At 37.8% G+C, this 27,485-nt stretch overlaps 1 protein-coding gene across 1 annotated transcript in view; it reads right to left on the bottom strand.

The window, feature by feature from the left end:
• The window catches only part of TMEM163 (transmembrane protein 163), a 91,342-nt gene that overhangs the window by 29,405 nt on the left and 34,452 nt on the right, over positions 1–27,485 (bottom strand). Inside the window, exons 3-4 of the mRNA XM_008936363.1 lie at positions 9,167–9,210; positions 7,949–8,040 (exon numbers count right to left, since the gene is read on the bottom strand). Of these exons, the coding sequence (XP_008934611.1) occupies positions 7,949–8,040; positions 9,167–9,210 (136 nt within the window). The remainder of the gene's footprint in view (positions 1–7,948; positions 8,041–9,166; positions 9,211–27,485) is intronic.

Below are 27,485 nucleotides of genomic sequence, written 5' to 3' on the forward strand. Positions count from 1 at the left end.
TTATACATATATCTGAGTGTAAATAGCAGGCAATATACACAAATACTGCTTAATCAACTATGAGTGGAGTAAAAGGGAAGGCTTTCATAAGAGATTTTGGATCTAGCTCCAGCAAGATCATTGCCAAGTCCACAGATGCCACACTTCTAGAAACAGATTTTAGAACATATAAATATATATATTTGCTATTTTGTATTTAATATAAATTCTATGTGTGAGAATTTTGTGTGCATGCACAAGTGTATGCATACATGCTTTTCTGCCTGGGTAAGAGCAAAGTTTGTGATTGCTTCACTTTTGCCTGAACATGTGATAACGGATTTATGGAGAAATTATGCAGTTGAGTATGTCAGCCTAAAGAAGCACCTCTAAAACTTGTATCTAGCACTGCACCTGGATGTAGTGTTTTGAATAAAGAGTTCAGAATAAAGAATGGTTTAGCAATTTTCAGCATGGTTAAAAAGGAACTATATTTCTCCTCCTATAAAGCAAATATCCAAGCATAGGTGAACACTTAATTCGCAGACTCTTCACTGCACTCCACTGGAGAGACCGCATGCGCCACATGAGGACCAACTCGTGGTAGCTGAGAACCAGACAGGAGCGGCAGATGTAGGTTTTCAGCTATTTGCAGTTTGTAGGCTATCTCCATGCAGCTGACATATTCCCAGATCACTCAGCTATTCCACTCACTCATCACAGAAGAGTCTTTCCTCCAGCCACAGAGGTTTGCCCTGAACTGTGGGTAGGTGTGGATTTTGCCATCTGTGCTTCAAGTCTTTTTCGCATGTATGGCATAGATAAATTTATCCACATTTTTTTCAATGTGACTGATATGTTGGGTCTGAATTGAGAGGATTATTTTCATTCAACACCACCTAAATAGACAGTGCTCATTTAGTCGGGCTAACCAGCACAGCACAGCCAGTCTGCATGCAGATTTAAATACAGTACTAATACTGAAAAGTAGGGGGGCTTAATTCTGTGAATTAACCAAGACAGCATATGCCCTGCAAGCACACAGATCAGTATGTCCTCCTGTTCGAATCAGAGGAAAAGAAAGAAGAGCCAGACCTAACCTGGCAATATCACAGCCAATTCCTCTACTAAAAGGTGATTTCTAATTCCATTTGGGTGCAAGAGCAGGAGATATCACAATCCCCATACTGAATGCCTAAACATAATACACACGTATTCAACATAACTTGCATAAGGCTCCCCATGACCAAACCCTAGGGTAAATATTCTCAGGTGCTGTCACGTGAACATAAGAGAGGAAAAAAAAAGGGTTAGATGCTTTGGGAGGAGAGGCTCACTCCATCTTAGGCACTCACCTATCATCTCATTATCTCAGTAAGAATGAAGTCTTTGCACAAACTCAGCATCCACTAGCTCCCCACACGTGCCCAGCAGCCACACAGATGTGCCCAATTCCTTTACCAGCAGATGTGTCTCTGCAGAATGTGGCAATGGTGATGGCTCTTTACAGAATCTGCACAGGGCAGTAATAAAGCAATAAAGGACTATTCCAATGATCACTCTCAAAGCAAGAACCACTAGCAGGATGAAAGCCTATGGGATGCCCCAGACTAGACCATAGGCAACTGGACAAGAGACTACAAAGCAAAAGTAGATTTGCAATTCAAAGAGATAATATAGTGCAAAGCAGTAGGGTATCCTTGCATGAAGGCATCCAGCACTTTTCCCTAGCAACTGAAGGTTACCATGTGCGTAGCTGATTTCCCGCCTGCCAAAAATGAATTGCACCAGAAAGTAAAGAGCAGGAGAAAAGGTGTCAAAGGAATATTGATCCATAAGATACCCACATTGACAAAGGGAACACCACAGCAAAGGACAGTTCCTTCAGGTATATTCAATTCAGAGTAGGTGTCTGCTTACCATACACAGAAGCATGCAGAAGATTTTACTGTTGCTGTTTAGTTAAGTTGAAATTCTATAAAGAAGGTAACTAAGCAACTCCTAAGAGTTTCTAATCACTTACCCAGACTTCTCCAAAGGTCACAGGCCTAAGATGTAACATTATAAAAGAAGCTATCAGGCAACTCAGGGGGCAATCAAGCAACCCAGGAAAAGGACTGGTATCCTAGTAATGCTACAGTCACTGGGTAGCTTCATAAAACGTTCTTACACATCCTAATTCCCATGTCATACTATTACATAGACTAAGTTTCACCCAGAGTGCACAAAGTCCTAGGAAAGGGTCAGAATATCCTTGCCTCCTTCCTGCCTGCCTTTACTTCACCACATATCCCTGCGTAATATATGCAGACATCCACACAGTGGATTCAGCTGTCTGACAACTGAAAACCCCAGTGAACAACCATGAGGCTCTTCTTTCACCAGACACAAAAAAGGCACAACAAAGCTGAGTACTTATAAACTGAAGCTACACATAGAGATTAGAAGTAAGATGTACATCTTTGTCACTGAGCTTAATTAAACACAGGAGTAGTGAAGGATGTAAGGGATTTTCCAATTGTTGCATCCATCTTTCTGAGTCAGGTTTCCTATTTACTCCGTGCCTGAGGAGCAGTCAAATATCTTTCTTAGAGATTGCTTTTAGCTCAAACTAAATTAGAAATTTTTGGATTACAGTCTCACAGTTGTGTTCTTCTGGATGTCAAAATAGACGAGAATATTGGCTCATTCTCCCCATGTTTTAAGAACCTATTACAAATCAGACCCTCAGGGAAGGCATTTTTCATTTGGACAATGGGTTCAGCTTTCTGACAGAATCAAATCCAGCTGCCACAGCTAGTGGTAGTATGGAGGTACTATCCAGGTACTATGGAGCTGGAAGTTACAGACACACAGCAAAGTGTTACCAATAATGTGTTGCTGCAGAGCTTCAGAGATAGCCAGACTATCTCAGTTCTTGATCCATTGTTTTAAACCTAGCATAAGGTGAGAAAAGATACCCAAATAAAGACATGAGCAGAGATAACTGAGGTCATCTACCATTCCAGGTAAAGTGTCATCTCACCCGCAAAGAAAGCACACTCCAAAATCATACACTGCCCCACCAAGGATAGGAATGACTCGTTTCTCCTGGCAAAAATGCTTTCTTGGCTGCAGGGGGATGCATGACAGATATCTGCTCCCTCACCTGCCACACAATAGACTATCTAGTTGTTATTTTAATATTATTCCCAACATTTTGGACGACAGGTTCACTAATATAAGAAAAAAAAAAAAAAAAAACACTTATCTGCATTCATTATGTATTATGTCATAGCAACACAGAGCACCACAAGTTCATTAGAAATTATTTGCCTATGATACAATTTAATTTTCTTATTACAGTAATAAAGGAAAGAATAGCTGGAGTCTGACACATGCAACCATAAAAAAAAGAAACAGTGAAAGAAATGTGAGCTTTCTGCTCTTGGCTTTATTCAGCATACTCATTGTAAGTAAGGTTTCCTATTTCCTCTGGCACTACGTTAAGAAAGATGTTGACAGACTGGTTCTTGGGAAACACAAAATTTAACTTGGTACCATCAACAAAATAATATATAACAAACACCAGCTGCAACTGTCACAAATCACTATGCTAAATATGCTGTACAGAGTTATCTTTTGCAATACTGAACATACAAGCTCAAACAAAACCCAGTAGCCAAAAAAATCATAGGAGCAACAAACTGTACATGCACAAGCAGGTACTCAGTCCTGAGCTGCACTGTAAAGAAATGCAAGATTGTAGCTGTGTAATGTAACAACAGGGATAGTGCCTTATAACCTAAGAAATAGCACTACTCCATCTACTCCATTGGACCTGATCAGGCTGCCACCTAACCTACTGTGAGCAAAGTCCTCTTCTCCTGAGCTGAGATGTTTCCTTTGTTCAGAGGTTTGAGATCTCTCCAACTAACTACACATAAGAAGTTCCACCTTTCACACTTTTTGACAAGGCTGCGTACCTGAAGTTTGTTACTCTGTTTCCTCAGCATTTCCTTTTCCAGTTCTCAATTTCTCCTCTCACACAGTTCCAGCACTCCAAGTTCTTCATTCCTGAATTCAACAGATCAAAGAGCTGCCCTTTGGCTGTATGGCTGGTTATCAGTTCAACTTCTCATGAGACATTCTTCCAGGTCCCTAATGCTTCAGTCTTCTGTTAAGAAATTACTTCTACTGCTATTTACAGGGCTTATTTATGCTGATGAAAAAGCACTGTTAACATACCCCTTTCAATATATTTTTTTTTTCCTTCACAGATTTTAGATTTGCTTCAGCAGCCCAGGAAGCTATTATGTTGCTAAAGATTTACTAAATGGCAAAATACTCAAGAATATTTGTATACTAGTTATGGAGAGTAGGAAGAGGGACCATTTAGATTTCTTTGTGCATCTTGAATGGCATTCAATGTTCAAGCAGAAGATTAGATTCAGACTTTTAACATGTCAGCCTGCTCTAATCAACCCTCCTTTGAGCAGGAAGTTGGACTGATGACCTGCAGAAGTGTCTGCCCACCCCAGATGTTCTGCAGCACAACACTGCACAAAACTCTTACCATGATGCAACAACCTGTACCTGGCCCCAAGTGCACAGGCAGTGGGTCTACTATATTTTCATAGTCTCTGTAAAAGAAACTGTAAAACTCTTTTTCATCAGCTACATCAGAGTATATTCCTTCTTCTTAGTTTCTCTTCTTGTCAAGAAAAACAGGGAATTGCAAGCAATGTCTTATATTGCCCACAACCTTACAGTGGTTTATACCTGATCTTGGTGAATATTCATTATATTTTCAAAGTCACTTAGTATACTTAAGCATAAAAAATTTCATCATAGTTTATGACATACTTTGAATATAACCAGATAAATCTTTTCACAGTGACTTAAGAAAAGACTTGAAAAGCTTGCCAGCTCTAGCCTCTCAGGCTATCAATATCAGAATTTTCAAGAAGGACAAACTGCAGAGGCAGGTTAAAATATATTTTGCAGTTACTACATGTGAACCACTATGAGAATCAACAAGGATGTGCATAACTGTGGTCATATGTATGCTAAAAAAGTACTTTCTCATAATGCCCCAGAAAATGAGAGATATCAAACAATCTAGTAAAAATTAAATCCATTAAACTCAGCAGGACAAATTTTCATAATAGTTTCAGCACTACAGTTACCCCAAAGTCAAATGGAAATGCATTGGTTCAGCTTATCAGAACTTGGCACAGCAAGCAGTTTTGTACTGTTCATTCTGAGCCCATGAAGTGTTTCATCTCTAACTTCCATATGGCTACGTGTTAAGTAAGATTACACAGTTCTTTTACATCTTAGCATTTTATTCTAAGTACTTAATTCATCACACATCATGAGTCAGGCTGTATTCTCTGTGCCTTTTTTTGGGTGGTGTTATTCATTCTGTCTTTATGTTATCTCTGAAAGGTGTCCAATAGTTGGGACTGGATCAAATGCTGCTCTTCCATGAGAGGCTTTCCACTGGTTTCAACGATTTTGGATCAATCTCTTACTGTCACATTTATGAAAGAGAAGATTTTATAAATTTACAGTAAATAATTAATTAGCAATTCCATTTGGCTTTTATCAAGGAACTCAGGTTGTTTTCAGATATGTTAGGATTCATAGACAAATGTAATATTTAAATCAATAAAAGACAGACCTATATATAAAGAACTAAACTGAAGTCACTCCAGCACACCTTACTCTGGTAAACAGCAGTAATGCTTGTGCAGAAACCCAGCGTTTTGTACATGCTCCTACACTAAGGCAAAGCACAGGTAAGCACCTAGAGACAGGAATGGCACACAACATAACCTAAACATCCACATCAGCTCACACCAAGCTGCCCAGGAATCTGAGAGCTGACTTCCCCACCCAGTCACCGGCACACCCAAAACAAGGACTGTGAAATATGACACATGTGATTCAAAGATTATTTACAAGGTAACTTGTGAATAATCTTGCAGTCATGCAACGTTTTCCCAGCATAGAGGAAAAGTAATTACGTGCTGTCCTTCAAGCAAGAGACCAATTAATCACAACGGGAAAATAGAAATGTGTCTTCCTCACAAAATCTGACACAGTAGGAATTGCCTTTAGAGACACAACCACCTCTTCGCTTGTGGGTACTGTGATGATTCTCCTGTCAGTTCTAGGAAGAGGGATAACCAGACTGCCTATCCAGTGATTCATATTCCCAGCATATGGTAACATTCTTCCACTCGGTACTGATCTCACCATGTAACCTTGGCTGTCTTCAACGAGACGGCATGGCAAGTAATTCATTGACTCAATTTAGCCTTGCGTAAAGCAGAGGGATTATATGAAAGCAAATTAAAAATGAGCATAAAAGGCAGGAAAATATGTTTGCTACTTTGTTTGTTCACTTTACTGGCTTAGCCACAGGGATATGTTGATTCTTCTTTTGTACTGGGATTTATTTTTTTCTATAAAGCACTTTACAAGGTTTACATGAAAAAGCTCAACAGAAGGAGATTTCAAAAATATGTTAATTGAATGTTGATAGGAATCTCTGTGGACGCCCACAAAAGCAAGAAACTCAGGAAATGTCTGTTAGGATCTCCAAATTTGTGCAGGAAGACTAATTTTAATCACATATTTCTGGATTTATTTTTATGAATCAATGCCACATCAGTCTTCTATGGCCTTTTATTCCAAACTGTTATGTATGGAGCACTGCCAGGAAGGAACTCACAGCACTGCCAAGCTGTTGCCTGAGCCTCAGTTAATGCATGTAAAAATACTGCTTACTGTTTTCTTAGCTTTTAGAAAAGGACTGTGAAAACAAGCTATAGTTCCCTCTGCATGGCTTTTTATTTATGTATTTATTTTACTTTATCCTACCAGTTGTTTAAAAGCCCAGTTTCATCAGGCTTCCCTTCTTGTAGAAGGGACTTTATTAGAAGAGTTTCAGAACAAAAACTACCTTATCCTCCTTTATTACAAAATTGTAGTGCATTCCAGGGGACCGCTGAACTATCTTCAAAGAAGCCAGAGGGGATAATGCTAGCAATGGCAGCACAGAACAAAACGAAAGCAGATAAACATACTACAGTTCTTCGCCTAGATACACCCAAAATTTGAGTAGGAGGCTAAAGTCTTCTTTATGCACTAGCTGGAACTATTCTTGAACCAATCTCCTGATCTTCTCAGCTACCACAGACACCGCAAATAGAAATGCTGCGCAACGCACAATGATGCAGAATGTAATTTCCACTGTGATCAATACTGCGTTGCAAATTAAAGATATTTTTCCATAAGATGTATGCAGCAAGCATTAAATATTTATACTTTGCAAGCATATATTTTTTTGCATGAAAAAGGCATGCAAGTATTGATATACTCTTACTTACCAAACCAGCAATAGCTCTGTAATAAAAAGGGTGTATCTTTTCCTTTGTACAGCAGTTGTAATTAACTGTGTCACCCTACTGCCATAGCACTAACGCAGGCTCAGTCTTACCAGATGTTTGGTAATCTCAGCTTCTAACATTATCACTAGCAGTTGAAGTGATTCACATTCCAAGAGAAGGGGTTCATTTTCCAGTCTTGTTAAAGGAAGTACAAATATAACACAAGCATCGATTTTAAAAACATACCCTAGTAAGCATAATGGAGTAAGATGCAAAATAAAAGATTTACATATCCATTACAGATTGCAAATACAGCCCATACAGATGCTGCAATGGTGAAAAAAAAATTGCAAAGCCCTAATAATTACTATCTTGGCTACTAAAAAGAAACTGAAAACCACAACCCCCGGGAGGTTTCCCCAAGGAAAGGCTCCATGTTTTGGACCAAACACTAAGCTGACAGCAGTAAAGAAAACTTGCTGATGTGACAAAATGTATTTTGCCAAAGCTCTGGAATCTGTAGCATCCCAGCTTGACAGCAAAAGCTCTGCAAGCCTCTACCAAAGCCAAAAGTAATTAAGTGTACTTACATGTACTCCCTGTGTGCAGAATGTACAGCAGCTGCGTTGCTGTAACGCCACAAAACTATTGCCGATGACAAAACATCCAGGGTAGCATCAAACTGAAAGAGATACAACGTCAATTGTTTTGTGGGCCATTAAATGTGCCCTGTACTAACAATAATGCATTTACTATCCTGCTGCAGAGCCACAAAGCAGCTTCACATAAATCATTTTAATGAAAGCAGGATTCACATTTATTGAATTGATCTTCACATTTTTGCCATGCATTATTGCACAATGATACACTTTAGAGCTCAGGAAGTCAATCAAAGGATTTAAAACTTTTTATTTGTAATCCATCACTTGCAGAGAAGTTAAGAGAAAAAAAAAACCCCACCATAATGTGCCACTGTGGTGCCAAAAGAATTAAGATACCAATATGATTCTTATGCAAGATTCTCTTAAAAAAAGTGTTTGAAAATGTCTGTCAAGCATTCCCTTCTCCTATGAAGTCAGTAATTTTCTGCAGTAGAACATTTTGTTTCAAACTAAGCAAACAAACTTTTTCAAAATCCCCAAATTTCTTATTATTCTGTATCATTAACAAAATTGTCATGTTTGTATTTCCCCATTAATGAAGACATGATGTCAGGTAACACCAAAAACCAGGCTTGTCCCACAGAAGAACATTCATCCATAAGTCAAACTTTCTAGAGTCAATCTAACCTTCAAATCTGAAAGCAAAAGGAATTATTTGAAATGAGACACTTTGCTTGTCATTAGGAATTATTTGCTCTGGCTCTGCCACTAATCAGGAAAGTCATGGCAACAGAGAGGAAAGCTGTCATCCTAAAGTCAGTAGGAGTTTTACCACAGACCTCAACAGGAGTAAGGTCACAAAATTCAGAATGGAACTTCAGAATTTGTCTCAAGCCCAACAACAGAACTGACTAACCTGAGAGATTTTGTAGATGAAAATCATACCTGGTGGATAATATTTATCAATAAGATACGAGTATTGATATTAACTCCAATATGACTTAGTAGTCAGAAACTGAAAAAGTGTAATGAAAGCATTTACTACTCTCCTTTCCAATGTACAACTTCAACAATATTTCTTCTGATCCCTCATCAACTTAGCACATCTTGTCGTGAACTTAACAACAAGAAAAAATATAGTATTTCATGTATAGCAAAAGCCAGTTAAGAAGAAGTAAGGAGTATTTAAATTATATCTCTACTTACAGCAAATCCAAATGATGATGCACTGTATCTCATTACGGAGACAGCTAAAGGAAAGAAAACATTATTTAGAGTCACTTTAAACATATCCTGTGTCCTTTCTTCTTTGCTTGTCTGAGAGCTAGAATGACCTGACCAGAATTTAAAAAGGGTCTACAAGACAGGCCTTGTGCTCCAAGAAACAGTCAGATAACTCAATAGAGTATTTCCTTTCTTCCAAAATCATAATGGAGCAACACCTAGCCTTCAGAAACAGTCTGTTTATGAAACAAAACTGCATCTGAAATGCAGCATAAGTAAAGATAAGTTGAAACCACTGTTTCAAACTCTCAGAAAACTTTACATGTCTCAGAGTGCTCCTTGCCTAGCTAGGAGCCTAGCTCACAAAAGTCCACCTGAACTGGCTGACAGAAAACTATGCAGGCCCATCCACACTTCTGAACTGCCACACTTTTGACAAAAAAGCCTAAGGGTAGTTCACACAGCCCCAAGAAATGCTTCAAATTCTATCAGATCAGTGATTTCCAATGGAAAAACCATGAGCAGGAAACATTTTTACCAACTCTGATTTTGACTCCATGCTGCCTCTAAAACATAAACCAAGGTTTAAAAATAGGCTCACATCTAGGAAAAACTATCGTTTTTATAATTTTACTCCACTGAATCTATCATCTCACAGTTCTCAATTCTAGGAGATACCGTGCAAGGAAAAAAATACCTTTCAGTAGCCCAGAGGAACACCAGGCTCTCAAGCACTGAGCAGCTCTAGACTTCTTGCTGTGCTTTGCAGACTGTTGAATGAGAACAGGACCAACCAAATCTGTGCTCCTGAGTAAGATGCACAGCATTCTAGTTCCAATGTTAAAAGGACTTGAAATACAGCCTAGAAGGATTAATTTTGTTACTCCTTCATGAACAGATATCAGCTAACTTTACTAAGAAAAATACATTTTTGTAAAAAGAAGAGTGCTTTAACTAAAAATACCCAACAGGCTCATCAATGACTTTGTCAATCTTAGGCTGACAAACGATATCTAATTTTCAGTGTTCCAGTATTCACTAGAACAGACTGGCACAACAGAGATACTACAGTTTGACTGTTCTTTTCAGTAACAGCAAGCTGCAGTTCTGTGACACTTACGTGGATAAATTAAAACCTTGGAAAAAAAATAACCCTTTTCATATTGATCTAGTATCTAAGACCTAGCTGTGGCCATGAGCATACCAGGTATCACAAATATTTGGCCTTTATCATTACAGTTGGCCAAAACACAAAGAAAATTAATCAAGTTCATTTCCAGATTCCCATTTCCTCAAATCTGAAGAGCTGAAAGCTAAATAGTATGGATTTATATTTCCCTCTTGTCATGTCCCACACTTTACCTTTTAGGTGAAAAAAAGAGGAGCTATACTTCTTGGTCAGACATGCCAGGCAGGAGCTACACTTGACAAGTTGACACTAGCTTGCAGTGATCCAGTTGTAAATTCGAACACCTCACTGCATAATGATACAGTACCTATCCAATTTTCATGGTATGCCCCCTTAGAGGCATACCGTTTCAAAAACTCCAAAATATGCACAAGTTGCATTGAAAAAAAAAGAATGGGCCCTCACAGGTACACACAGGTAAACACTTGCAACGTTCCTGTCATTACTGCTTGCATATGTAAAATGCTGGGGTTTGAACCCCGAGCCCCAAATTAAGGTTGACACATGGGTGATTCCCACAGCCCTTCATACAGAGGGGGTGAGTTTGCCTTATAGCTTCCCCCCAGGGTGCGGCCGGCCCTGCAGGGAGAGCCAGAAGGGAAATGAGCCCCAGGGGTCCCACACTGAGTTGACAAAGGTCAGGTGTCTGCTTGGGGATAAAAGCTGGGACCACTTGCAGGGAGTCAGGAGTGTCTGTCTGTGGAGTGCACTCCACAGAGCATCCTGGTTCAGGGCAGACCTCCTGACTCTCCCTGGAGCTGGGCCCCAGTCTGTTTAGACCTTTGCGAACATGGGCTGATCGGGTGAGAGTCACTATGTGGTCACCTTTCTCTTGTGTGTTCAGCTCGCTGGTCTGGCTGTTTCCCATGCCAACTGTGGGCAGCCTCAGGTCTCTCTTTGTACCACCTGTTGTGGGACGAGTTACGTCCTTTGTGGGGTCGTTGGGGGTGGCGTCAATTACGTACCAGCTGATTGATCTGTTTGTACCCCCAGCGATCATTCATGGAATGTCCTTCTTGTCTACAATACAGTCTGTGTATTGGTTCATCTTCCTGCTGGTGCTATCATTTTTGTTGGGCCTGGTCATTGGCAAAACAATATGACACAGTTCAAAGCCACGCTTTTACTCCTACTGCTAGCCAGCCTCTGTGGTGGAATTAACTCCTCAGTATTTAAAAATTGCCAAGTATTTTTCCCCAGTCTAATCCAGACTTAAAACACATCAACTCTATGGTTCCTTTAAAAATGAATATATCATTTCTCCAGGTGAAGTGCAGGCAGATAGCTACACCTTACAAATGCTTTGAGGAAGGATTTATTTTTGTGTATTCTACCACAGTGAATATTCACAGCACTCACACAAAATTTGTTTTGCCTGAGCTGTCTAAAACAGTAATGAAAAAAAAGTATTAACTAACAGTGCCACAACTCTGCTTAAACTTTTTTGCTAGCTAGTGAATATGACTGGAGGAAAGACTTGCAAGAACTGGTACCCTGCAATACTAAATTTTAGTGGTAGAAGGCCATAATAAAAGCAGTAATGATCATTTAAGCACTGGAAAGATACATTATTTATTTACACACTGGTTTTCTAAAGGCAAAAATGACCCATTTGTCCGTTTTTCGGAGTCAAATAAAAATAAATAAAAACATTTAAAGCACCTTCAGCCCTGACTTAAGCACATCAATATTTGCAGCTGAGAAGTACAGCCAGAAAGCTCATCAGTAAGTCATTCCAGCCTAAATGGGATGTTTGTCCATGAGTCTAGGCTCTGTTGCACAGAAAGCAACTGTAACATTGGCTTACAGGGTATCAAGCAATACAGGTTGCTACAGACTGACCACACCTCAAGACAAGGGCTAGCTCTTGTTCTAGGCACTGAAGCTGAACCAACTTTGTTAGCAAAGTGCTTTTTAAAAGTGTGCAAAAACTTCAGACACGTAGGTAAAGGAATAACCAGTTGTCCTTCTGCCTCCAGTATCACTGCTGTGCTTCAGGAGCAATGTATGGTACTGCAGGAATGGATCAGGGAGCTCTTGCTGAACCTTCACCTTCCTGCTTCTCAATACACATTTTCAGTTAAGACCAGAAAAACAACCAAACACACAGAGATTCCCAGTCTCCATATTGAGTTAGTACAATGGTAGGAAACAAGTAATGAGTAAAGAAAAGAGCAGGCAGCTTAAAAATCCTGTGAAGCCATCATATACATTGAGCAGCTAACACTGCAATGGCACTGGGAGCCTGCTTTTAGCTATTTTATTGGCTAAATTGGACAGCATTTTATTACCCCTACAATAAAGCAGATAATCCTAATGCGTTTTCCTGACATTTGTAAACAGAACTTGTAAGCAGTCAGAAACTAAAAATAGAGCCAGCACAGTAAGCCACAACTCTACTGCTGCCTCCACCTGCGCGGCAACATCAATTTGTGAAGGCTGCCAACCAATAGGTCAGATTCTGCTGTAACTCCTTCACCCCTTCTGAAGTGGCTCAAATAAAGAAAAACATCCAATTTCCCACACGTTCTACCCTCAACAGAATAAAGGATTTATTCATTTCCATGTGCCTCAGAAAAGTCATATCACCAGGACCCTAATTCTGATTCCATCCCAATTTGACTCTTCAGCAATCTAGTCTCTCACCAGTGTTTGCCAGGTTAATTCACCTAATTTTTTTTTTTCCCCTGGAGAGCCAGGACCCCTCAGTGACTCTGGGCTTTTCACTTCCTTCTCTACACCGGGAGAGGACCCTGGTACCTTTTTGAATGTACCACAACAGAAACTTAGGAGGCCAGAAATAGGACAAGAAATTAATTCCACCTCCAATTCTCCCGAACAGGAATGTTTGGCATGAGCCTAGCTGTAAACATGAGAGATGGTACATATAAAACAGCTCCTCAAAAAAATAATTTTAAAAATCTCCCCTTACCTATTCAGAGAGGGGAAAACTATTTTTAGGAATCTTGTCTTGATGGGACAATCAATCCATCATGTTTATTTTTTAAATTAGTCTTTTTGAAAGTCACACTTGGATGTCAGCACACAAAATATCATGGCTTCAAAACACACGACCTACACTTAGCAGAAATCAGGTAAGCAACTTGAACATCACTGGAAGTATCATATTTATTATATATATATATTACCATGCATATCTTGCAGATTGGACAGAGTTAAGCAAGAGGAACTGTAAGCTGTGCTGAATCAGAAGTTAAACTGAAATACAGTCTGGTTTCATTGCCCAGTGTTGGTAAAGCATCAAAACCCAATGTTACAATAAATTTTTCAAAATAAATCCATTCCCAGCAAAGAAAACCAAATGAGTAATATCTTTTAAAAATCCCTTACAATTGAAAGAAAAGAAAGGGCATGACTCTGGTATCGTTAATACTTGTAAAAAAGCTGCTGATGTGGACCAAGAGGTACATATTTCCCCAGGCACCTTCTCTTCTCAAAATTCGAATACAGCAAAATTTAAGGACTTTTATGCACATGCCCAAAATTTCTGCAATCAGCACAGTAGCTACAAATGGCTGCTAAACATCCAATACCTCGGGCACAAGTCTGCTAAACATCTGATGTACCTGGGCAGAGCCAGTGCTATCCATCAGTGTCACGCTCCTACCCCTACACGTCCATCCTGAAGTCACTGGCAGAACTGTGCCAACCCCATTATGACAGAGTTCTAAAGAAGCCCCTAAGACTGTCCATTGTTCCACCTGCCTGAAAGGTGTTATAGTGACTCTGTGCATTATTATGTTATCATCTCTGACTCCAGGATTTTCTATCTTAAATAAATTATTTTTTGCTTCCATTTCAGAATTCTTTTTAAATTTATTTATGTTTCTTGTAAAGAATTAGATGTCAGTTCTCCCTTATTTGCCTTTGTTTACGTGTTTTCTGATTGTATGTGTCTTGTGGCTGCATCAGTGCCTCATGGTAAAAGATTAGAAGACTTCCATTTCAGTGGTTAAATATTCACAGTACTGGCTTTCACGCAGGGAGCACGGATATAGTTTTCCCAGACTGATTACTCATTATACCATGGTGCTCACCAATAGTAACAATCCCAAAGAACAGCAAAGTAGTCCAATCCTAATGCTTGCTTAGTCTCCTTATTGCCTTCTGTTTAATTTGGTTTTATCCTCCCAATTGCTACCAAAAGAGTACCCATGCACGGGCACATCCCACAGATGAACAGAGCAGACAGGGCAGCCAAGCAGGGCTGCACAGTCCTGAATTACGAAACAATCCTACTACAGGAAACAAGGCATAACTTATCAAATGATGAAAAACTTATCCATGTGGAGAAAACAGTGAACAAGCTTCCCCTACCATACAGAATAGACAGTCTCCAAGAGCATATCTGTAATATAAAAAACACCAAGCAAACACTGAAGGACAGGGACACATACATCCCAAAGGTAAGTCTGTTCCTGATTTCAGAAAAAAAAAACGTCTGGGCTCTCTTTCAGCAGCTTCTGAATCATCTCCTATATACAACAAGCCTTCATTGCCATCGCTCACTGGGTATAACACTAAAAAATGGTCAGTCAATTCTGTATGCCAGCTCTCTCCAGTATAGCTAGAGATGAACACGAGAAAGCATTTGTTTAGAGAAAGCTTTTAGTAAAACCAGAAAACAGGCAATTCTAATGAGGAAAAGTTAACAGCAATTTCCAGGGTTGCTCAAAACCCTTGCAGGGGTAGCATCACAGTATTCCCAAGCACTGTGCAGGGCAGTGCCCTGCAGTGCATTTCTGGGAGAAAACAGGACCCCTCCTGTCCAGTATCCCACTGCTTCACACACTCCCCAGTTTCCTTTCTCAGGTGCCAACCTTCTGTTTTCAAACAAGAGCATCTCAAAAAAAAAAAAAGAGCACAAATAAACCAGAGAGAAAGAAGAGTGGTATTTCTGTCTAGTTTTGGCTTTCCAGGGGGCAGGAACTAAAAGAGGGCCCATATGTTACAGCTCCAGTTGAGCTGTATCAGGATTCCAAATGCATACGTTTGCATTTAAGAATAGGAATAATAAAGCTTGAAGATCTGGAAGAAATGTACTAGTTTTCCTTCCAGGTATCTAGTGCAAACTCTGCAATTGAATATACAGGTGCATAATTTAATCTGTTATATTTCAAATGGGATCACTTGAATCACCAAAAATAACTCAGTACAATGATATTAAAGCATACTGCTTTTTAATGAAACTATGTATTATTGATGCCCCATCTCCAAATACAACAACTGAAATGGTCTAGAATGTTGCAAATGCCTCTAAGTGCAGATTTACCAGTGAACCTTTTGCAGCTTATCTGTAATCGACAGGATCTGTAATTTTGAGCCTGAACCTGGAAAAAGGAATGAGTGGTACCTTTGCTAAAAAAGCAACAACCAACCAGAAAACGTAGAGTGATATCAGACATGCTCAACAGCTGTCTCTACAATCCTGTGGCCAAGACCTGTAACTCACTGTCTCCAGGTTAAGGTTATCTAAGATTTAATGACCAAAAAGCCACTTCAGAAGCTACATTTCTCCCATCTTTTGTGTTTTATTGACTGGAGGCAGAGAAGTATTCGGGTTCTGCACAGCATTAAAAAAAAAAAAAAAAAAAAGTTATTCTCAAGAGTTTGGCCAGTTTCTTGAAAGCAGGTTTTACCTAAGTTAACAGCATAAGCCAGAAGACTGAGTTGGAGGTTTGTAAAAGCTTATCTGACTTAAATGAGTTTCTGGAGGCTTCATCAGAGACCAAACAAACTCGTATTTTATACATGTATCCCCAAATCTGTATCAGCTAGGACACAAGCTAAATTTTACTAGTCATTGAAGGTTTTGAATTGTTAATAAGAGGGCTCAAATACTGACATTATTGTCAGGTTCTGACAAATTCCTGTCTTGTGGTCACATGAGAAAGATGGACAGATCCTTTCAAGAAGATAATTAAAGAATAATAGCATATGGAAACTACAACTCAGATGTATTAACATAGAATTTACATGCAAGGATTCAGGCTAACTGCAGCATAAACAACAATAAATACGTGAGTATTGTTGGTTGTGCTATGTATTGGTGTCTATATGAAAAAAATATTGTCAATTGGCTTTTTTTTAGAACTTAAGCACATTAACCAATGAAAACTGCATCCCACCACCCAGGACAAGGTTATTTGTCTCCATTACTGTAAAGAAACCTAGTGATTTAATTTTAGAAAGATGCTTAACTTTACTTTTGCCAAATTTAGACTAAACGAAACAGAAAAGTCTGAATGCCAAACCTCCAGATTCAGCACCTTTTTCATTTATTTCTTCCCTATTTTATGCTACTATCTCAAACTTGACTTGATTGCGAATTGTATTTTCAACAGTTGTGGTATGCAAAGCATAAAGAGTATTTAAGCAAACAGTTACAGTAGTCTCCCTCTTTCACAGATAAGGAAACAGAACTAGGTCGGGGATCTTAGGAGATATTTGATGATCAGAGATCCAGTTTAATAGTCAGAACAACTGGGCTCTGAAGAGAGACTGTAACTCTTTGAACAGGCAGCTAGGTCCAGGCGGTTGCCACAGTCTTGCACATCATACTGTCTCACTAACTAACTTTTGACAAAACTTAAACATCTCCTTTTTTAGGATTCTTATCTTTAAAATGGGACTTCCACACTTCAGGATATTAGACACAGGGAAAATCATTGTACCATATGGAAGCATCAAGTAATTCTGCTAATAGTGACAGCAGGCACCATGAATATCTTATCCATTTGAAAAAACTGCTTAGCATTATGATCTGCCTTCACTCTGTAGAGATGCAAACTTTAACTATGGAAATTTGTAATCCAATTAGAAATGATCTGTACCATCGTTATGGCATTCCCACAGCTTAACAGCTTTAAGATACTCTATTTTTATAATAGGAATTATTTCAACAGACTTACAAAAAAAATCAAAGCAGACTTCCTTTTATACAGAAAGAGAACAGTACTTCAGAAGTGTATCAAGTGCTGAAAAAACATGCATATTGAAAATAATTTTGTATTGCCCTTCAACTTGCATTAGTATTGAGACTGACAAAACTAGTGCACCCCCATCAATGGCTTATTACAATCTCATTTTTGCCCTGCTGAAGCCTCTAGAACACAAATGGAGTGAGAGTCCTAAATGAAAAGGTGACTATTTTAAGCATTCTTCATTTTAGATACCTTGGAAATGTTTCAAGTTTAGAACATGGAAGAATAAGTCCACATTAAATTGTCAGTTGGACACTCAATAATGAAGATACCTAAAATAACTATGAGAAAGAGCTATTAAAAACTGTGTTCAAACTCAGGTAAATTAGAACATACAGACAGACGGACACTTAAAAAAAAAAAAAAAAAACAAAAAAACCACAACTTCTAGCATAATGATTTATCTGTGTTCTCTTGGTTTTTTTTTTTCAAAACTCACACAAATGACACAGGAAATCTGTCAGAAGCAATGAAGGTAAACTAAGATACTTCCTTGTCATTTTCCTTGGTATTTTTATCTGGTTCCGCCCTCAACTAATAGGTGGTGCAAGTCCTGCAACTGCTGTTCTTGAGAAGGATAAACAGAATTAGGATAAATTCTAGAATTAGAATAAATTCATACACATTTGTGATCCAGAAATCCTAGCAGTGCTACCCTGGCTAGAGCCCATCCATGCCTGATCCTGGTTCAGTGGATCCTGGGACAAGGAACGGCCACTCTAACCTGGAGGCCAGAGGTCACAGAGCATGATCCAGCACAGATCTGCCCCACGCAGCATTAAACCAGACTGTGTCTCTGGAACCACCTGTTCTCCACCCATGGCTCGGTGCGGGCCTCAGCACTTCCTACACTAGCCAGTGACTGATGCATAACTGAGCCCCTCTACTGTCAGTGGGAACAACACGAGAGGACCACAATAATGCAAAGATTATCAGGTTTTCTTTATCATAACAAACATCAAATTAAAAACAAACAAACAACAAAAAAACACACAGCACAAAACAAACCACACCAGACTGGAGGCTTACATTCATTTCTCTATGTGTGGCCTTCCCAAATATGCAAAAAATGGAATATGGTGTGTGAAGACAAGACCAAAAGAAATTCACACTCATGACACCTACTCTTGTATTGCTAATAAACCTTAAAAACAGCCCAAATAACTATGGTAGTTCTGTATCAGAAACTATTTCCATAATTTATTTCAGTACTGTCCCATCAACTTTTTTTTACATGTACTCTCCCAGATAATATATAGCAGTTTCTCACCTAGATTCTTACATTATAAACCCACTTCCGTGGTCAGATAACTGGTAAAGTAAGAGATGACTGAAAATGTTACCTTGTTCTTTATTCAGTTACACCAATGGGCAGATTTTATCATCTATTTTAGTATATTGCATCATGGGTTTCAATCAAAGCAACAATTAACTTCATCTTCCCTAATAAGACAGGAATGTATTTTATTTGAACAAAATAAATATTCCAGGTAACTGCAAGCAAAATGTATTGCCAAAGAAGAGAGGAAGTTGAAAGCTGCTATGTTGGTATTTGGTGTGTCTAAGCAAACTGATTAACATACCGACTTCCACCCAAGTCCACAGGGCTCTGAGGGACACAAGAGGTCTGCTCACAAAATAAGTGATGAAACTAAGATCTAATATTTATGAAGTCATTTATTTGAGTTCTCTAAGCACAGAGGAAATTGTTTGCTGATAGCTTCTTACTGAAGGACATTTTGCAAGCCCAAAAGAGAAGGTAGGAAACCATACAAATATGAATCTTTAACATAGGCCCTTCCTACAGCTCTTAATCTACGAAAGCTACTCACTCCTACTTTTATTTTAGCATTGTCCTCAATGAGAGGCACATTGGCTCATTCTTCTATAATAATTTTACTCTTTTCTATTCTCAAAATACACTTTAAATTGTGCAAGTCCAGAAGATTCTTTCTTTGCTGAACCTTCTCTGCCCGTGATTTTTTAACTAAAAGATATTTGACATGTTTTGTTAGCAGGATTTCAGCTCAACAACTAAAAGCTGGTAGACTCTTGCTTTACTTTTCATATGGCCGCTAAAATGTAAAGAAACTTTCAATACTGAACTGGATTATTAATTCTCCTCTAACACAGACCACCAAGCAATGAAAAATCATCCTTATGCAAATTTAATTAAGCATCCAAATTTTGAACAGACAATTCTGCTAAATAAATCAAAAGTCAGGAAGAAAAAAAAAAAAAAAAAACAAAAACAAAAACAAACCTTTCAGGGACAGAAGCAATTGTCTGATAGCTCCCTGTTGAACTGTAGAAAGGAATTACAAGCCCTTCAGACAAGTCTCTTCCACAGACAGCGTGCTGATCTTAACAATCTATTGCTAAGGGCTGCAATACAGACACTGGTCATCAATCCCACTTCAGTGTGGGATATGGAGACGCTCTGCTAGCAAGGATGACACAGGCACGCTGCACGCACAAAACAGCACTGCAGTCAGGCTTTCAAACAGAACTCGAGAGCAAACCCCATGGATTAAGTCAGCTGTGGACCCTAAGTCATTAAGTACAAATTACAAGGAAATGTGAGCTTTAATAAAAAGTTTCCTTTGCCTTTTTTTTTTTTTAATTAAACTTTGACAGTAGATTTCTAATGCAGTAATTCTTAATAAACCTTCCTGGAAGCATGTAATGCTGATTTTCTAACAAAAAGATTTAAAAGCTGTTAGTTTTTTCCAGTTGCAGAGTCTGGACAACAGGCAGCAATAGGAAATCCTACTTGGCAATTTACAATACCAGGAAGATGTTAATAGCTTGTCTGAAGTATACAGAGCTCTCAAACTGAAACAAAAACAGCAAATGATTGACATACCACACTACTGTGCATCTGTCCAATTTTAGGAGTAATTTGCTCGACACGTCTACTGCTAATTCTGATCAAAGTAACAGAAAACTTCCAATCTTGTCTCTATAAGGTCAGTTTAATTTATTTGGACAAAAAGTAGTCCAGAGAACACCAGAAAAAATGCGATGATGAGACAGGATGTTGCAAAGTTGTACATTGCTATTTACAACACGTAGTCATGTCAATAAAACTCAAACTACATCATTTTTGTGTGTGTGTGTTTCATGCACAACTATTCCAAGAAACAAGCTCTTGAAAAGTGTTAGAAACATATTCCCAGGACAAAACCCTTTACCTCAAGTAGCATATACCTCTTCTTTTAACATATAAAGGGCTTTTTCTGTTGCTTCTTTTATTGGGTGGGGTTTTTCTTTGGTTTTGTTTGTTTGTTTGTTTGTTTTTTCCTGTGATACAGGCTTATTATTAGCATGAAACAGCTTCAAAACCAAGAAGAAATTTTCTAGGTTTCAGTATACAGGAAATGTTTAAAGCAGACCTGACATGCACCTGACTTGCAATCATAATGACTTTTCAGTGAAAGACCTTAAGCACCAAAAATCCATGGAGTCATCTAAAATACCCTGCCCTAATTTTTCTAAAATGATAAGCCTTGTCTCCAGTCTCAAGTCTTCTGCCAGTAGCACTTCCAAAAATGGAGCTAACTTTAAAAGGGTTCACGTGTCTTCTTACAATCATGACACCAACAGTTTCAAAAGCTTTGTTGGCAATGATTTTTTTTTTTTTTTTTTTTTTTTACAGAGCTTCAAATTATTAAAAGTAAAAAAAAAAAAACCACACATTTTTATCTTTCTTCAGTCCTCGTCTGCTCCATTTTTAGAGAACACACAACATCTCATCATTCTCTAGCTCCATGCATAATGTAAGGATGCATTTTTTAAAGTATTTTTAAATCATGTGGAGAATACTTGTTTATTTATAAAAGCAGAAACCTAGAACTACTAACAACAGAATGCTGGACTTACATATTAAAAAAAAAACAACTGTTCTGAATTCAGTCACCAATCCTGATCACTGAACCTGAGATTAACTTAGTAGAACTGGTAGGTTTTACGATGACTGAGAATTGTAACACTACTGTGGCATTTCATACCGGCCAAAGAAGTCTTGCTCGCTATCCCCATTGTGCTGGGCTTACTGCTTTCCTTCCTTGGCTAGGAAAGGCTTCGTACTTTCTTGACCTGATGCTCCAATACAGCATGAGCGTGATTCTCTCACTGATGCAAACATCACCGCCCCTAGTGGTTTTAACTGCCTGCTGCCTGATGAAGAGGGTTCCTTTCACAAAGCTTTCCAAGCCAAAACTGGTATTTTGTATTCACTTACAGCTCTAATTATGTTACTGCTTTTGATGACCTCTCAGCCTCCCTCCCAGGTAAGACACCCCTTTAAGTTTACAAGTTACTGTATTGTTTTCCCTCTCTTGCTCTTACTCATCTTTTCTTTTCAGCCACCCAGTGGTCAGAGCCCCACTACAATGTTCAAGATGCTTTGCAGCACACTGAAAAGAATTTGCAGCAAGATCATTCAGCCACTTCAAGAGAAGAATCAAGAAAAAAAAACAGCATTGTAAAACTAATGTAGGTGACCTCAAGTTAATGTGTATAAGCATAGAATTTACATATCTTTTTAGCAGCATTACAGAAGGGTCTAACAAATATTTTCGCTCTACCCCCAAGCAGGCTGAGTCACAAGTCAGAAGATATTGCAACATTCAAACAAGTACACTATATTACTACATCAAATAATATCATATGAAAAAAGTAGTGTAAGTCTGGAAAGTGGAAGAAGCAAACTAAATTTTACTGATTGTACAAAGAAAACTACTGTAAATTCTGGAGCACGATAAATTCACCTCACAGTAAATTCCATGATAACTTGATTGCACACATAGGAAATACCAGTCCAGAGTCTCAAACTGTGTAAATTTACACCACGTTCTTCAGATATGCTTGTTTCTACTGCTTGATTATCTAGCCTTCATATACGTCATATATATTCATAACACTCAACCTAAATTTACATATTTCCCATTTTCAACAAAAGTGCAGTAAAGAAGTCTACAAATTTCCATAGAAATTATTGAAACAACGAGATCAGCGATACTGCTGGATAAAAGAATACTTACAACTGAAATCATTATTTTGCAAACATGTTTCTGAAAAGCTGGAAAGACAATATCCTTTCTTCAAATGAGAATCTGCAAAGGCTTCTCAAATAACTTAATAACATAACTTCCTTTTGCATAGTCTTCTAAAAATAGCCTGCCATACACTTCTGCATTCTACCAAAGCATAAACCGAAGAAAAACTGATTGAAAGGAATGGGCAGGGAGAAAAGATTAATTTGGAGTTGGAGCTGAGGCTCATCTGGGGTAGGATGCAGGAATGACACAGCTGTCTCAGCTGGAAACCATGAGATCACTCATAGTACACACATCTTGAAAGGTCTTTAGAACAATTCTGAAATTTCTTCTGCAGTCAGGAGCGTATCTTTGTAAACAAAAGGAGGTGATCATTCTGTACATATATAGACAGCTAACCCTAATAATATTTGTAAAATGGATTTGTAATATGTTAAGGCAAATAAAACCTATGTGCCAGAAGACCCTTACGACACAGAAGGCAATCTTTAGGCTACACATATATTTATGGGTTTGTATTTTCAAATAAAATCATTGTTTATTTCTGGCCTCCTTAGCATCTTTTATAAATATACAAAAGAAGAGTCATGGTTCAAAACCACTTACCAGACAGACTACAAGCAGACCACTTTCTTTGCTGTGGCACACGGTAACACACCACGTATCAAGCTATTAGGCACAAGATTGTACAGAAGATTCACGAGGCACGTGCTGGAGCACAGCTCTCCCAACCACGTTGTCCAAGGGTCCGGTGTAAGAACTCTCTCTTGGAATGACAATACTTTTTTTTTTTTTTTTTTTTTTACAGACATTCTAAAGTGATATAATCAAAACCCTGCAAGTGATCTCAGCTGCAACAGGGAAAATTTGGAGGGAGGAAAAGATAAAAAGCGTAAAACATAAACTCTAAATACTAAATTTATTTGATTTATTTTCTTTTTTTTTTTTTTTTCCACATACCTAGTCTTCCCAGAAATATATAATAAAAGCATTCACTCTTTTGTTTAAAATACTTGTTTGGGATTTGCTCTCACTATAAGAAATAAAAGAAACAAAACAACAGACTGCTATATAGTAAAACCAATACCGATTCATATTTGATTTCGGTACAGGATATATGCTTCTGTTTAAATAGATCAACAAGTTTCAAACCTTACCATGAGAATCAGGAGCAAACTTACTCACTGGGTTTGGCTTTTAATTACATTCTAATTTCCAGACTAGAAGAAATACCTGTGTTCACAGGTTCTTGTACTTTTGACTACTGTTGACCATTATTAGCTCAAACACCTCATCCTCCCCATGGCTATTGGCTTACATTCACACTGACCAAGGCTAGCTCTTGGATGGTGGACTAGCCCACTCAGACTGGCCTGTATCCCATCTCACAATGGCACAGCACCAGCCCAAGGCCTTGTAGGTTATATCTGTATGGAGATTGATAATGACTGACTCGCACATATTTGTAGAACATTTTCACTAACATTAATTTGATTTAAATATTTTTAAGACAAACTTCTCAATGGATAACAATTTACTGAAGTATGCGTACTTGTACACTAGAGTCCAAAACAAGGCACTTCATTAATAACCTGGTAATTATTTCTGAGAAATTATTACTTTTGTTGAAAATCAGCATCAGCAAATATAATCAAGGAGTAAAAGATGCTCATCAGGAATCAGTAAGTAAACATGACGCCAAGAACTTTAAATAAAATTATGAATTATTTTGTTGATGCTGCACTTTACCTAGTGGAAACAATTTTCTCAGTTGTTTCTGCTATTATACTATGCCATGGAACAACACACAATAGTGATTATTTCATCCACATCTTTTATGTTCTTTAACAAATTATGGATTGGAAGTTTGCAGCTTTATACTGACACAAGTGGAATCAATGAATTCTTAAGTTCTGCTGTGAAAGAAATTGTGAAAACAAGTGTTGGCATTTGGGAACACTAGTACTGAGCACAGACCAAATGATTAATCTCATGACAGGTAGCACAGAAAGCAGTCCTGAAGAGAAAAGCTCATTGAGACACGTAGACAAATACATGCATGAAATGAAAAAAAGCAATTTTATAAATACTCAATAAAATTACATATTTAAAACTAATTCTAATTTGCTGAACACATCAGTCCAGTTTCCCTTGATAATTCAGGTTCCATCTATCTAAAATACAGAGTATTTATAATTTATTGATACAATCAGCCCATCAGATTCAGCCAGGAGTCTGTATTAGCATTCAGCAATACACAGATTCTGATTTTTATGCCTTAGAAAAGTTAGATATATACTGTAACTTTGCTTATTTGCAGCTTTGGATCTGACATCAGTCACTCTAGAATTGCTAGGCCTCTAACACTGTGTGATGTTCAGATAAGCTCTCAGAAAAGCCATTCTACTGGTGTGAAATTTTTTTTAAATTTGTCTTGCAGCTGACTCAAAGTGGATGTACAGCATCTGTTTCCTCTCGGCACCACTTTCATGTTATACAGTTCCATACCCCAAAAATACAATTTCTACTGAAAAAAAAATCTACAAAGAAGAAAGAACCTCAAATTCTTAATTACCTTTATAAGACTGTTGGAAAGAAAAAATTTTGTTTGTGTAAAATGAAACAAGTTGCTTAGTTTTTTTTAAAAACTAACTATCCCATCAATGACAAAATATAAATGCCTTTATATACCTGTTTATTCCAGCTTGTCATTAAACTTGGACCTTACTCAGTACCCAACAAAATCAATGTAATGACTTCAACTGATCTTAGTATGCACTGGACCAGATCTACAATCTGTTTAGAAATATTCTTTTGCTGTTACTTATTTCCCATGTAGCAAGTATGTACACACATGCATGTGGATTTGTAACTTTTTCTTAAAATTAATTCAAACCTACTAGAAGTGAATCAGTAGCCTAATTCACTCTTGAAGGTAGTTCACCACAAAGCTTTAGACCCAGATCAAAGAAAATGTGTTTTTTTGAAGCTAATCTACTGTAACAAAATGAAAGCACTTATGCTCTTTCCATGTTACTTAAGTCTTATGTCTTAATGTCAGTTTTTCGGTAGTTTTTCCATAACAATTTGAGAATGTTTTTCATTCCTTATAAGGTTAACTCTGAAAAGAAATCCTGATCCTTAAGAGGGAAAAAAAGACAGTAAGGTTCTGGTTCATCCTTGAAATTTTAAAGAAACTCAAGAATCCACCTATATGCCTGTTACTTAAATACTAACATAGCTTGAAAAACAATATGGAACTACCTTGTACTTTACAACCAGACAGAAACACTGGCTGAATAAAAACATCTGGAGACAACAAAGAAAACCCTGTATAAAGTTATTACACAGATCTGTGTAGATCATAAAAAATGTTATAAGACAAAAAAAAATTCTGTGTGGCAAGTCCTGCTGAGCTAATATCCTATAGAATTTTGTTGATGAATTATATTTTTTTGATGTTACCTTAAAGATGCAGGTGCACTCTTTATTATAGATTTTAATGTAATGTGTACTTGTGATGCATAACCACATTATTAAAACAAGAAACTTAGACAAGCATGTATCATTAGGGTTTGTTTGCTTTTTGGAGCTACTGCAGAACCAGCACCTTCCCCAAAGCTTCTCAAGTAATGAAAAACACAGTAAAAGCAACTAGCCAAAACCAATCCCTCAGCCCCAACATGTTATTAAGAATACAAGAAGCTGCAATGAAATACAACAAAGCAGTTTTCACACGGAATCAAAACAAATGCCAAACAGTCCTTTGTACACATCTTCCAACAGCAAAGTGAAATACGCTTCCATGTGTTTTACATGGCACAAATACACACACACTGGGAGGAGGGAAAGTAAACCAAACTGAGGTCATGGATGTGACAATGGACTGTGTTTGGAGAAATACAGAATGGTGCCAATACTGAGCTAGTCTGTGGAATACACTGGAAAAAAATAGAGTTGGTCTACAACACCAAGATCAAGAAAAAATAGTCACACTTGTCAGCATCCAACACCAGAAGAACCTTCCTCAGGTCCCAGCCTTGTGTCATCAGCAGAAAAAGCTTCAAATGGGGGAAAGCAAAGAGAATTGCATACATGCTTAAACAAAGTCTTCAAACTCAACCATCCCAAACCAGCTACTCCTTTTCCTGTCTAATAAAATATGCCGCCTATGCAAAACAAGAGAAACCACATTCAGCTGGTTAGGTTGAAGGTTCGAAACAACAGATAAGGTGTTGCCTTCACCATGGGCAAGCCTAAGACTTCTGTTTCGTCCATTTATGACAATTCTTCAACTGTTGCTATGACAACACACATCTCCCCATGCTGTGAAGTGCTCTTAGTTTAAATATTGTATAAATGAACATAAATCTTTCATAGATCTCATGCAGCTATTGTTTGTGAAGTGGGGGCAATATTCCTCTTCTCGGTTTTATTAGAGGAAGAAATATTATACAGATCAGTCATATTGTTATTCATCGAACACTGAAGAATTTCAACAGCCCAATCTCAGCATAGTGTTTCTATTTTCTTATGAAAAGCAGTATAGTAAGGCTATCTGTATCTTCTGCAAGAAAGGACAATTCCAACAAATTTACCATCCAGAAAAATTCAAGTGTGTTGGAAATGACCTACATGACAGCTTATCTTCCACATAGAAACTGAAGCTAGCTCAAGATTTTTTAAATAAATGTTTCAATATTCTAAGCGAACATTTTGCAGAGATTGCCAATTAATAGTTTTTGAGATTTTATTATTAATAATATCCAAAAGGAATTAAAAAACATTGGAAATTTTTTTTAGGATAGGATAACAACACTCCCATTTCTCTCTAGCCAAGTTTTAAAACAAACATGATGCCATACTTTCTCTCAAGGAATTCTGCACTTCAGAATCAGTAAACCCTTTACAGACAGGGTACAACTTCTATTATCACATACATGTAAACCTCTAACACGATTCTATTATTTTCACTTCTACATTTATAAAAGTATTTGAGATAAACCTAGAAATAAATTAGATCTTCCTCATTTTCTATTCCATTAAAG

This window comes from Merops nubicus, unplaced genomic scaffold (assembly GCF_000691845.1).
Source record: "Merops nubicus isolate BGI_N331 unplaced genomic scaffold, ASM69184v1 scaffold36742, whole genome shotgun sequence".
Taxonomy (NCBI): domain Eukaryota; kingdom Metazoa; phylum Chordata; class Aves; order Coraciiformes; family Meropidae; genus Merops; species Merops nubicus.